The sequence below is a fragment of the Eulemur rufifrons genome, chromosome 29 (genome assembly GCF_041146395.1).
Source record: "Eulemur rufifrons isolate Redbay chromosome 29, OSU_ERuf_1, whole genome shotgun sequence".
Taxonomy (NCBI): domain Eukaryota; kingdom Metazoa; phylum Chordata; class Mammalia; order Primates; family Lemuridae; genus Eulemur; species Eulemur rufifrons.
In genome coordinates, this window is record NC_091011.1 from 61,224,714 (window position 1) to 61,239,315 (window position 14,602).

A 14,602-nucleotide genomic window follows, 5' to 3' on the forward strand; every position below is an offset into this window, starting at 1 on the left:
GAAGGTTATTTTATAACGTATTGAACTGTGTGGTGGTATACTTTGCTGCACTCAGTTCTTTTGTACATAAAAGTGAAGGAATTTGTGAAGGTGATTATTCTTTAGTTTGAAAATTATTTTCTGTATTTATATATTGAGCAGTATATTCTAAGGTATATTGTTGTGGGCCCTGTGACAAGTAGAAAGTAGAAATAGGTAATTGTCGGCCGGGCGCGGTGGCTCACGCCTGTAATCCTAGCACTCTGGGAGGCCGAGGCGGGTGGATTGCTCAAGGTCAGGAGTTCGAGACCAGCCTGAGCGAGACCCCGTCTCTACTAAAAATAGAATGACATTATATGGACAACTAAAAAATCTATATAGAAAAAAAAAATTAGCCGGGCATAGTGGCGCATGCCTGTAGTCCCAGCTACTCGGGAGGCTGAGGCAGTAGGATCGCTTGAGCCGAGGAGTCTGAGGTTGCTGTGAGCTAAGCTGACGCCACGGCACTCACTCTAGCCTGGGCAACAAAGTGAGACTCTGTCTCAACAAAAAAAAAAAAAAAAAATAGGTAATTGTCTTAGAAATTATTACTTGTTATATTCTCAGAGTATGAACAAACGGTAAACTTATTTTAAGAGGTTTTGTGTCGGCAGGGTGCAGTGGCTCACGCCTGTAATCCTAGCACTTTGTGAGGCTGAGGCAAGAGGATTGCTTGAGGCCAGGAGTTCAAGACCAGCTTGAGCAAGAGCTAGACCCATCTCTACAAAAAATAGAAAAATTAGCCAGGTGTGGTGGCGCGTGTCTGTGGTGCCAGCTACTCAGGAGGATCGCTTGAGACTAGGAATTGGAGGTTGCATTGAGCTAGGGTGATGCCACTGCATTCTAGCAAAAAAAAAAAAAGTAGTTTTGTGTGTGTAGGAAACAGAAATTGTACATTTATGCTTGGAGACTCAATCTAACCAGATAAGTCTCAGAATTGCTACTCGCATTATAAGCCACATTTTACTACATTTTCATTAAGCTCAGTGATCTCTTATACTTTGGGGGATGACAAATACCATTCAAAAATAATACGATGGTACATTAAAAAATGTGATAATATTGAAATTATTTTAATTTGAGGTGTTTTGGGATAGAGGAGTATATCAGACTTTTAGCTGGTTGCAAAATTTGTGTTGAGAATAGCTTCCCAAAAACTCTTGTAGGAAGAATTATATAATGGCAAACAAATAGTTCTCTGTATCATATTCATACATGTATTTTTAAAACATTAATAGACTTTATTTTTAGAGCAGTCTTAGATTGACAGCAAAATTGGGTAGGAAGTACAGTTCTCACATGTCCTGTCCAACGACTCAGGCACAGATCCCCACCATCAACATCCCTCATCAGTATGGTATATTTGTTACATTCGATGAAACAACATCGAGCCATCATTATCAACCAAAGTCTGTGGTTTACATGAGGGTCAACTCTTTCTATTCATGTAGTAGTTTAAAACATGGGTTTTTTAAAAGTTTTTAAAGGTTGTTCATGATACTTCAGTTTACCTTGATTCCAATACTAAATCTCTAGTGAACTAAAAGGTAAGGTAAACTTGGTTGTAAGGTAAGCCAGTATGGAGTTTCTCAAAATACAGGCTGATTTGGGAAATTGCTTTATCAGGACCTTAACTTTATAGGCATGATTTGATGTTCATTCAGTAATGCCATGAGGGTTACCATTGGTTCTTTCTCTAAGATGTCTGATCTAATCTGGGCCAATCCTATTTTGACAAAAATTCTATAAAAAGGATTTCAGGGTCCAGATGGTCTTTTCTTTTTGCTATTACTCTGTACACAGAATTTCAGTTTAAGGAAATAATTGAAGTAGTATATTTGGAGTTTGTAATAAAGGGGCTTGGCTGTTGACTTTTTAAATGAAACTACTTCTAACATACTCTCTGAATTTGCAGTCTAATACAGAAACATCCTTTCTCCTTTACTGGCAAGAATGAATTTTGGAGTAGGTCAGAAACTCTTAGAAGTAGTTTACTTGACTTTCACAAGTATAATAGCTGGGAATTGTTATTCAATACTCATTTTTTAAGGACTTTTCCTAAGTATTTAGTTCTCAGAAATTTTACCTGATAAAAATAGCTAAAATTTAACTTAGTGCCATACATAATCCCCAAACAATTTAGAAATATATTCTATTAATATTGTTCTCATTTACAGATGAGGAAGTTAAGGCTTAAAGAGACTAACCATTATTAACAAGTGGCAGTGGTGAAAGCTAAAGTATAGCTACATTGATATTGAATTCAGTAGTAAGGATTGGTTGAAATTGTGCTAAATATGATCCAGTGAAACTCTGTGAAACTACTATGGAACCAGAAAATGTATTTTTTCAACGTTGAATTTTGTATGTAGGTTTTAGTAAATCCGCTAATAAAATCCCTGACATCAAGGAGAGACATACTTTTCTGTAGAATTTTATTTGCTATAAAATTATTATAATGTGAATTGAATTGGTGAGACTCCTAGTCTCTAGGAACCAAATAATTTTTAAAGAGAGACTCAAAACTTAACCAGTTGGTCTTTGTTTTATAAAAAGTGATCTTTAACAAATAATTTTCTATAAGGAACTGAGTATACTTACTATCCATACATTAGTAATCTCAAATTTGGAACATGGTTCTTCTAACTAATAGGTTCCTTTCAACTCTACTGAGGCATGTGTTTGATTCTAAAAATAATGGGGAATATTATTATTTTTATCCTTTGGTTATGTGCTTTGCACTTTCCCTGAAATATTTTAAAAATAAATTTTAGACTTTGATTCCACACATCTCTACTTTTGTGGTGTTTTAATGCATTTTTATGGAATGGATGTAAGTTAGGTAACTAGATTAGATTTGGGGGAGGAGCAAGGTGTGTTTTGTTTCTGTGCTTTCATTTAATGTGCCAGAGTAAATGCAGTCCAGATACTCTGGAGTAAGAAACTTATGGGTTTATTTAATTACCCATTTTTTTGAGACAGAGTCTCACTCTGTTGCCCGGGCTAGAGTGCTGTAGCGTCAGCCTAGCTCACAGAAACCTCAAACTCCTGGGCTCAAGCATCCTACTACTTCAGCCTCCCAAGTGACTGGGACTACAGGTATGTGCCACCATGCCCGGCTAATTTTTTTATATATATGTGTGTGTGTGTGTGTGTGTATATATATATATATATATATATGTTTTTAGTTGTCCAGCTAATTTCTATTTTTTAGTAGAGATGGGGTTTCGCTCTTGCTCAGGCTGGTCTCGAACTCCTGAGCTCAAATGATTCGCCTGTCTTGGCCTGCCAGAGTGTTAGGATTACAGGCGTGAGCCACTGCGCCCTGCCTAATTTCCCATTTTCAGAGAGGCAGCTGTCAATTTTTTCTCCCTTAACTGTAAATTCCAGATTATTTATTTTACCAATCATCTTGCACATTTTAATTTCAGGCAAACTAATGTGTAGGCTCTACAATCAGACCACTGGGATTTAAATCTTGATTTGGCTACTTATTAGTTACAGACTTTGGACAAGTTTGACCTCTTTGCCTCATTTATAAAATGAAGATAATAAATATACCTATACCATAGGCTTGTTGTGGGGATTAAGCATTGTAAGCACTCAGTATTTGCTGTCATTGTTATAACTACTAGTTGAGGAGGTTTGAGCATCAATCAGATAAGTGCTTGTGGAGCACTATTTGGTACTAATATTAACCCAGTTGTATTAACCCAGTTGTAACCCAGATATTTTATCAATTTTTAGAATCTGTTGTTCTATTGATTACCTAGAATAATCTATTAATGTACTTGTGATTATAAGATTTAAACTGTAAGATCTTCAACCTAACCAATCTCCATTTACAGTTGAAACCCAGAGCAGTGAAATGACTTGCTCAAGGTTTCATAGGTGGTAACTTGGAATGGATTCCGATCCACCAGTGTTCTTTTTATTGTACCTTAGTCAACTACTATAAGTAAAGAAAAGTCTTAAATGAATAACAAGGGCAGTTTAATTTCTGAGTTTTATAAGGAAATCTCAGGTCCATGGGCTCTCACAATTACTTTCAAGTTTCTTTATTTCATCATTTTCATTAGTAATTAAGCCAGAAATTCACTAGCCCAGTCTCTCAGCAATACATATTGAAAATATAAACATTAATTTAATTTTAAATACTTATTGAGCCCTGTGCCAGGTCCTTATTAAAGGACAGAAAGATAATGAATGGCTCTTTCCTCAAAGAGATTGTTGGATTGGGCACTTTTATTTGTAATTTTAGAAAAATCTTTTTCCTCATATTTTCATTCTTTCTGCCTTTTGAGTATCATATTCATCTTTCCAGTGATATTTTTGTTCTTTGTCTTTTTAGCATGGTCTTAAAAGCAGCCTCAGTCTTCCAATTTTTCTGATAGACTGTTTTCTGCCTTAATTGCTTTTCCTTGCCTTTTATATCCTTTTTCCTACTTGAGGCTTTTTTTTTTTTTTTTTTTGCTTGTTTGTTTTTTGACACAGAGTCTCGCTCTGTTGTCCCAGGTAGAGTGCAGTGGTGTCCTCATAGCTCACTGCAACCTCAAACTCCTGGGCTCAAGTGATCTTCCTGCATCAGCCTTGCCAGCTAATTTTTCTATTTTTAGTAAAGATGGGGTCTTGCTCTTGAGTCAGGCTGGTCTCAAACTCCTGAGCTCAAGCAATCCTCCCACCTAGAGTGCTAGGATTACAGGCATGAGCCACCTGCCTGGCCTACTTTAGGGTTTTGTTTGTTTTTGTTTTGGTATTGTTGCCTTTCGTTTGCTAAACTGTTTTTAATATTATATTTTCCCAGTTTTCAGTTTGATTTGGTATGTAGCTTTGAGTATTACCTTTACTTGTGTTTGCATTCATTTGTGTAAAAAAGGGAAGAATAAATTTATCCTTTTAAGAATTGACTGCTGTCTTTGGGTGAGTCCCTTTGGTTTTAGGTACCATGTTAGTTAGAAGTACCTATAATCTTATGCGATTTAAAAATAGCTCAATACTCCTATGTTCACTTGGTTTCTAGGTCTATTCTGGATAGCAGGTTTGTGAAGACATTTATTCTTTCTTGGACCTCAGATTTACCAGACATCTCATGGTATTTCCTTTTATATTATTTCTTTAATGGCTGCCACTTATTCTCAATGTATTTTGTATGTATTTTAATTGCCAGTTGGATGACCAGTTTTTTGATTCACATGTAAGATGTGAATCTTTGTCTTAACTGTTTGGATAGTGTTAAAATTTTTTTTCCTTTATTTATGCCTGTGTTATAAGCTCATATCTTTTCTGCTTACTATTTAATACATTGGCTTTCCCATTTTTTCCCCTTATTTTTAAAGGCAATGATTTGGCCATAATGATTTTATGATTTAAGTATCAACCAGGTTTTTAAGCAGTATGAGTTTCTGGCTATAGATTTTTTTGATATTAATGAAAACAGTGAAATATTTGCCATCTTTATGGTCTCAATGCATATGACCTCTTGTCTTCGGACCTTTTAAGTTACTGAGATCTTCTTTCCTATTGAATCAACCTCAAGAGTCTGCAGTTCTCTTTCAGATATGATGGTATGTCTTTATCCTGAGGATGAGCTTCCATGTTTTTAGAGAGATGGAGTTCTGGAGGTGTAGTTTAGTTGTTTTTATAAGCACTTGATTGTGTAGGTTGACAGTTCATTTGGTTAATGAGGCCAGAGCTGCAGTTTCATCCCAGGTGCTCTAATTCATTCGCCAGTCCTTTGTAGAGTTTGGTACACAGGCAGTAATTGAACAGATATAAGCCATGGTCTGAAATAGGTTTATGGCAAGCTCTTCATTGCTGTTTAAAAACAGCTCAAGTGTAGTGTTCATTGATGATTTTGCATATTTATATAAAAAGATGCACAACTTTAAATACATACTCAAGTAGATTGTTTTAGATTAGAAATATTACTCAGTTGCTTAAAAGAATACATAATGACAATTTCTGCTTTTCAGTTTCTGCCTCTGGTAAATGCACAACTAAATATAACATATACCTAAAATAAAAGACTTCTTATGAGTCTAACATAAAGAGCAGCGTTTCTTCAAATCGTAGTTCTTGTATTTTTAATTTTTAGAATTAAGCTTGAGAATACCTGCTCAGGTTAAATCCTGTTTCATAGATGATACAGATTATGAATGCATACGTTATGAGGGAAAATTGTTAAAATGGGTAAATATGTTAATAGCTTCTCCAAGGAAACTAGCCTTTACTTTTAAACCATGTGTAACTGAGGGAGAGCTACTAAATTACAAATTATTATTATATAAAAGTATACAATAATAAGCAATTGCACACTGCTTTTCAGTATTTCAGGAATAACATTGCAGGGACAAGGACAATATTGACTATTGTTGTTTTCCATGGTTTATAGGTTTATCCATGTCTCTTTTATTGCTGAGTTGTATACATTTTTACTGGAAAGACTTTGAGTAGATATTTCATAAATAATCCATATAGCAAGTATTATGTAGTGAATTTAGAGTAGAAAAAAACTGATGTTTAAACTGAATATCTTTTCGTTATTGTAACTAAAAGATACTATTGTGTATTTGTTTAAGAAATACTTAATTAGTTTTCTCGACTAAGTAATTGTATTAGGGAGTATTAATTCTGAAGAGTTAATACTAACTGAAGAAATAGAGAATCCCCTCAATCAATATACATAGATTTATGTATCATGGAAAGTGACAACCACTGTAAAATGATTTTATTACAAAGAAAATCACTTTCCATATATAAACAGTAGAGTAGAATTAGTTCAAATCCCGGTTTCATCTCTGAATCTGAACAACCTTGATTAAGTTATTTAGCCTTTCTTGGTTTTGTATTCTTCCATGGTAAAATCGAGATACCTACCACCGAATTCTGAGGATTAAATAGACCATCCATGTAAAAAGCTGATTATGGTGCATAGGCCATAGTAAGTACTCAATATTTGCTAGTATATTGTTAGATCACTTGCTGAACCAAGAAGACTTATTTTTGAGTACTAGTACTGTAAAAAATTCCATTTTGTCTTTTAAAATGAATAATTGTTGGTTCTTCACTAAATAATATGCCCAGTAATTCTTCTTGTAGCATCCTAAATTCATTCCCTAAGGAAGATTGTGATTGAGAAACTTCTCTTTTGATCCAGGTCGCATAACTTAATTCCAGAAAAATAAATGAAACAGAGACTCTCTGAGCAAATTCCAATTTATATTGAGATTTTAATAAAAAAATGCTTTCTTTATATATTTTACTTACTGTTATTATTGCTAGAAATATGAAGATGATTCTTTTTGTTTCTTTTTGTTTTAAACAGGGTTTGTGGATGCACTTAGATGTTTGCAATGAGCACTGTGGCTGGCATGCCCCAGTGTTTTGGATACCAATGCATAGGACTCCATAGTAATCGAATTTACCAGAGGCGAACGTCATGAGCATAGTGATCCCATTGGGGGTTGATACAGCAGAAACGTCATACTTGGAAATGGCTGCAGGCTCAGAGTAAGTATTTAAGTTGCTTACATAAGCAAAAAAGAATAAAAAAAGATGGGAAACTCTTTTGGAGCTAGAAAGTAGGAAGAGGTATATGGGAAATATTAAATTTTTTCTTCTTAGCCTTTTTTTTTTTTTTTTTTTTAAGTCAAATTACTTTTCCTTTTTGGACACCGGGAACATGATTCCTAACATTGTATTGCTTTTAATTATTATCGCCACTAAATATTCCTCAGTACCATTAGAAATCATCATCATTGGCTTTTATATAGTTACTTGTATTATTGCATGAAGTAGACGAATTAGTAAATGTGACATGTGTAAGTTAGAAGTGAAGTATTTTGCAGGAGGACTTCTAGCACTATAACACAGTAAATGCTGAATAATTCTTTGTTGACTGAGAGTACTAAAGAGAGATGTCTAGGTTTTTCAGTTTTGTTTTACCACTGACATGCTATCAGCTCTTAAACAAGCTACTTAATTATTCTAGACTTTGGTATCTTCATTTGAAGAAGGAAGTTTGGATTGAAGTATTGATCGATATGACTCTTTTTGACTCCAAATTTCTGGAAATCAACACATTTTTACCGTCTATATTTTGCTGTGGTATTTAATATTGTTATTTCAGTGTCACTAGAGCCACCTGCTGACAGAATTCATTAATTTGTTGGTGTCTGAGTATTTTTAGTTTGAATTCGTATAATTGAAGATACTAAAATATTTTGTGTGTAATGAAGTATTTTTAGAAGATTTTCACTTGCTATTTTTTTCACTAGTACTTAACTTTTCTGCTTGTGATTTCTTTACACTTAATCCACTATCAAGAAACTAGTATTTTTTGCTGCTTGTAAAGTGAGTGTTGATTTGCTTAACCTAATTTGGAAGCGCTTTCATTTAAATGTGGTTTTGTTTTAATATTCAAAAACCTGTTAAGTACTGTCCTAGCATTGTTAGAACTGTTCTTAGGGTGATGCTCAGGTTTTCATTTGTTTCATACTTAATTCTAAACAATTTTTTCTATTTTTATTCACTTGTGATATTGCATGCAGAGCTCAATGTATCCATATAGCTATCTATAACATAGTGTTAATTAAGCAACTCTCCTACTTTGAGCAAGATGTTTTGTATATAATATCTCTTAACCAGCAAAAAGTCAGGCAGGTATTATTTTCATCTTACAAAAGAAATGAAACTCAAAGAGATTAACAGATATACCTGTGGCCACCTAATTAATAAAAAGTAGAGTTAGGTTTGAACCCAGAGTTGCTTGGCCCCAGATCCATGCTGCCAGATAGGTCAGAAAGATTGGGTTTAGCTAATAGATGATTTAAATGAAGTTAAACGAGGACAATTGTCATACCAAACCGCTCCATTTTTAAGTTTTTTTTAATGTGTGTAATGTTAATGTAATGTCTTTACAAAATAATTATGACAGATAAAAGAAATGGACAAGTTTTGAACACAAATATGAAGAAGCATATTAAGAACTTACAGAGATCTTTTACACCCATTAATACAACAGTTAATACAACTTGTCCAGGTGCCATTACTGATACCCAGTGTGTGTTATTGAAAGTTTTAACATTGAAAAAGAAAATTAGGGTTTTCCCCTAAAATGCTGGTGTGAACTTCTCATCAAGACCCACCTATATTTTTGATAGTTTAGAGAGGGGAGAAATTAAATTTTTGATTAGGAAGAAGAAAGTCATTAAAGTCCAATTTCTGAGGAATTAGAGCTTATTTATTCAATCAGTCTAAACTGTTCTGTTTTTGTAAATGCCTCTCTTTATTGAATGATTGGCATTTTTCTCTTTTTAGATTTTTCAGCTCACCTAACTGAAATTTCTGCACTAAGAATATATGATGTGGCTTGGAAAATAATTTATGATGGCTTTTTAAAGAATAAGGCCATTTTGGTATAAACAAATAAAATTTTAAATTTGTAAAGTGGTTCCAAAAATATGTGGTGACATCAAGAAGATTACTGTAGACAAAATGATGTTTGTTCCTTCAGAGTTTTCAACGTTAATTTAGAACTGCAACACATTTGAAAATAGCCTGTTTTCATTTTTAAGAATGAAAATATTTCATAAAGAAATAATGCCACTTTTGATGACCAAAAACGTTCTCCATATTTGTAAAGGTAGTGAAGTAATGAAAATTAAAGTGCTATAGATTCAGGATTACTAGAATTTAGGCTTTGTAGACTATTTACTTCATTAAGTCACTAATCCGCAGGCATAAATAACACTCTGGTAAGTTTCACAGGAATGGTGATAACAATGGAGTTTGGTGGGAAAGTGCTAGACCATTTTAAGAGATTTGGACTTTTAAAGTATTTTCTTTGCTATTATGACACCATGTGACTTAGAATTCAGAGTTCATTTTACAGGCCGGGCGCTGTGGCTCACGCCTACAATCCTAGCACTCTGGGAGGCCGAGGCGGGCGGATTGTTTGAGCTTAGGAGTTCAAGACCAGCCTGAGCAAGAGCGAGACCCCGTCTCTACTAAAAAAATAGAAAGAAATTATATGGACAGCTAAAAATATATATAGAAAAATTAGCTGGGCATGGTGGTGCATGCCTGTTGTCCCAGCTACTTGGGAGGCTGAGGCAGGAGGATTGCTTGAGCCCAGGAGTTTGAGGTTACTGTGAGCTAGGCTGATGCCACGGTACTCTAGCCCGGGCAACAGAGTGACACTCTGTTTCAAAAAAAAAAAAAGTTCATTTTACAAATGTGGACACTGAGGCCCAAAGTGGCTATGTGGCATGTCCCAAGGATACACAGTGACTTTAGTAGTAGACTTAGGGCTTGAGTGTAGAGTTTGTGACACTTAAATCAGTCATCTCCTGGTCTGTAAACTAGAGGTTTTATACTACACGATCTTTAAAATACCTTCTAGAATAGTGCTGAACATCACTTTGGAGCAGCAGCATTGGACCCTATTTCCATGAATAGTTCCTGTCCCACTGCATGCTATCCCACACCAAGCAGGACTCAACAGCTGAACCTTTACCAGTAGCTTTGTGATAGTGTTGTTTGGGAATCCATGAACTGCCCTGGGAAGATCCTCTACCACCAGTTCTAGGCCAGGACGATGCTACTTTCAGGGTTCGATACCTCTGAGGGAAAGGAAACCACACCCTGATACTCTCTTGAGGCCAGATGCAAACCAGCCTTACCCCATAGTTTGTTCTACCTGCTTTACTTACCAAGGCTTAGCAATAGCGTTTTACCTTCTCTGTGCCCCCAGTATCACCTGAAATGGTCAGAGATAGGCCCCAGGTGGTTCATTCAGATTAAATCTTGACCCTCTGTCAGGTTTTTCTACACCTCTCATTCCTGCAGTTCCTTGGACACTGTCTAAAATGTAGGTCCATTCAGATGCCCAAAGACTTGCATTGTTCTCCTTTTTATTAATTCTTCCATCTGGCCCATATAATATGGCTATTAATTTGACTGTGCCACTGGTCAAATTAAGGCTAATACACAGTTCTCAGGCCTTATATTGCTTGATCTTGCCGCAGGATTTGATACTATTAGTCTTTCTACCTTTGGCTTTAGTGAAAATACATTGTTTTAAATTGTGGTAAAATATACACAACATTTATCATGTTAACCTTTTTTAAGTGTACAATTCAGTGGCATTAAGTACATTTACAATTTTGTGCAGCCATCACTGCTTGTTCTAAACTTCTCCATCACCCCAAACTTAAACTCTGCATTCATTAACACATTAACTACCATGTGAGTTGCATTTAAGTCATGCTAGTTTTGAGCCTGGGGCCTTGTGAAGCATATGTAACTCACACATCTCTTCACCTTGGGAGCTGCTTGAACTGTTTTTCAAGTTGCATGTAATTCACACACAGAAAACAATTAACCCACATTTTTCATTAAATTAGAAAGGATCGTTTTGTTTTCGAAGTTTTTATTCTATTGTAGTAATAAAACACTGGCCCCAAGGAAAATTTTTTTTTCCAGTGTGGCAGTCAATGTGTTAAACAGCTCCTCCTTTCCCTCTACCCTTAGCACCTCATAACCTCTTTTCCAGTTTGTCTCTATTTGCCTATTGTAGGTAGCTCATGTAAGTGGAATCATAAAATATTTATTCTCTTGTGCCTGCCTTATTTTACTTAGAATAATGTTTTCAGTGTTCACCCCTGTTGTAGCATGTATCAGAATTCTATTCCGTTTTATAGCTCAATGATATACCATTGTATAAATGTACTCTATTTTGTTTATCCATTTAATCTGTTGATGGACATTGGGGATGTTTCTGCTTTTCGGCTATTGTGAATAATACTGCTATGAACATTGGTGTATAAATGTCTGACTCCCTGTTTTCACTTCTTTTGGGTATATAGCTAGGTGTGGAAGTGCTGGGTCACAAGGTAATTACGTGTTTAACATTTTGAGGAATCACCAGACTTTTTTTCATCTGGTTTCTTTTTATGCCTTAATTTCCATTTTATTTTATTTTATTTTATTTATTTATTCATTTTGAGACAGAGTCTCACTCTGTTGCCTGGGCTAGAGTGCCGTGTCATCAGCCTAGCTCACAGCAACCTCAAACTCCTGGGCTCAAGCGATCCTACTGCCTCAGCCTCCCAAGTAACTGGGACTACAGGCATGCACCACCATGCCCGGCTAATGTTTTCTATATATATATATTTTTTAGCTGTCCAAATCATTTCTTTCTATTTTTAGTGGAGACGGGGTCTCGCTCTTGCTCAGGCTGGTCTTGAACTCCTGACCTCGAGCGATCCTCCTGCCTCGGCCTCCCAGAGTGCTAGGATTACAGGCGCAAGCCACCATGTCCAGCCCTTAATCTCCATTTTAAATGTTTCTTTTTCTGTTTCTCAAATATTTGTGTTTTCTAGGAATCTGCATTTTGCTTACTTTGTAAATTGTCCTGGAGATTTCATCCACTTCTATAGCTTTTACTGTTTTCACATGCTCATGACTTCCAAATCATCCTTAACCTAATTCTGTTTCATGAGCCCCACCCATATAGCGCTCTGCATTACTAGACCTCTTAACTTAAATGTCTCATGAGTAGTTCAACCTCAAGAAAATTAGGACTATACTAATTATCTCTTTTTTTCCTTCTTGCCCTCTCTAAAAAATTCATACCAAAAATGCTCTCTTATTCTTGTATTCTGTTTTTTACCCAATGGCAATGGCACACACAAGTCATGATCTTTCTAAAAACACAAAAGTCATTTAATTTTCCCACTTTTTTCGTCACTGATTCCTGTTGGCTTTAAGTCTAAATCCAGACTTCTTACGCTGGTATGTAAAGGCTTCTTGTATATGTTGTAACTAACCTTTTCAGCCTTATTTTTTAAGTATGTATGGGTTTATTTTGTGGGTAGGTTTATTTTATACTCCAGCTATTTTGAAATCCTTATCATTCTTCTAATAAGCCTTATTTCAGGTCTTCAACTTTGTTCATGCCAGTTTATCTAGGTGGAATGCCTTTCCCTCCTCTTTCTTCCTTCACAATCTGGTTTTTGTGTTCTCTCTCTCTCTCTTTTTTTCCCCTCACAGTGAAGTATAACAGTGTTAACTCCTGATACTAATGAAGTATAATATTTTCTTGCGTTATACAATGTGGCAAAGTTAGTGGTATATAGTGTTTCAGAGAGAGTGAGTCTTACTCCCAGAGAAAGATAGGACTATTCCATAGTGAAGGCAGTAAGGTAGAGAGTGATAATAGAGGACATAATGTTATGTCCTCTATATCTGTATGTGGGCCATATAGATTGGACTGTTCTTGAGGACAAATTATGCTCTTAGCTCTAGCTATTGACTTACAAAACATATGCTTTTTTCAAAAAGGAGAAGGAATTGAATAATATTATAGAAAAAGACATCACCTTCTGTAAGTGTATATTATACACTCTTCGTTGACTGGACTTGAGAGTTGAAAGTCCTTTAGAGTTGTTTTTTTCCCCCATAAATGGGGAAAAGATATATTTTTTTCTTACATGTCTTACATTTCATTGTTTGATATACCTTGCAAAAATTTACATAAAATATGTATGTACACTTAACCTTTTCTTAAATACAAGTAGAACATAGTCATTATAGACATTTCAGAAAGTATATTACTGAAAGGAAATAAACATTATCCATAAGCCAACTATACAGAGATAATCACTGATGACATTTTGTTATAAACCTACTAGATTCTTTTTTCTTTTCTGTATGCACAAGTATACAGAGTAGTAAGAAAAATGGGATCATACTGACTATAATATCTTGTAATTTGTCTTTAACAGTAAATTTTGAATAGCTTTTGCTTTTTAACAGTCAGACTCCTGTTTGAATGGTTTCATGGTATTCCAGTCTAGCTGTATACCAAAAGTAAGTTTTAATCAGTCCTTTACTGAATATGGAAGTTTTTTGACCCAAAAATTGCAATGGAAATAATATTTTGGCATCATTTCTATGTATATCTTTAATGATTTGCTTAGAATAGATGTGATCTAGAATTACTAGGTTGAATGAAGTGCAAGATCTTTTAAAGTCTACTGATAAGTGTTACCAGCTTGCATTCCTGAAAGTTTGTGTCTACTTAGAAGAAATCAATAGTCTGGCAATTTGGGACATTTAGTGCAGGAGAAAGTGGGTTTATAGAATTTAACTCTTGAGGGTATCACATTTTGATAGTGTGTAAAACTGTCTAAATTGACTTTGCTGTCTGATTTTATGTAATATATTGTGAGAAGTTAGGAACATATGTAATATAGTTAAGGAAAATTATGATAAAAATAGTTATGTTTTGGCCGGGCGCGGTGGCTCACGCCCGTAATCCTAGCACTCTGGGAGGCCGAGGTGGGCGGATCGTTTGAGCTCAGGAGTTCGAGACCAGCCTGAGCAAGAGCGAGACCCCACCTATACTAAAAATAGAAAGAAATTATATGGACAGCTAAAAATATATATAGAAAAAATTAGCCGGGCATGGTGGCGCATGCCTGTAGTCCCAGCTACTCGGGAGGCTGAGACAGGAGGATCGCTTGAGCTCAGGAGTTTGAGGTTGCTGTGAGCTAGGCTGACGCCATGGCACTCACTCTAG

At 35.4% G+C, this 14,602-nt stretch overlaps 1 protein-coding gene across 4 annotated transcripts in view; it reads left to right on the plus strand.

The window, feature by feature from the left end:
* KMT2E (lysine methyltransferase 2E (inactive)) overlaps positions 1-14,602 on the plus strand; it is a 98,445-nt gene that overhangs the window by 16,695 nt on the left and 67,148 nt on the right. For 2 of the 4 annotated variants that reach the window (XM_069462680.1, XM_069462678.1), the window contains exon 2: positions 7,343-7,527. In XM_069462680.1, coding sequence (XP_069318781.1) covers positions 7,457-7,527 — 71 coding nt within the window. In that variant the 5' untranslated portion in view covers positions 7,343-7,456. Of the gene's footprint in view, positions 1-5,038; positions 5,111-7,342; positions 7,528-14,602 lie in introns of all 4 variants that reach the window. The other 2 variants (XM_069462677.1, XM_069462679.1) reach the window with 2 other exon arrangements.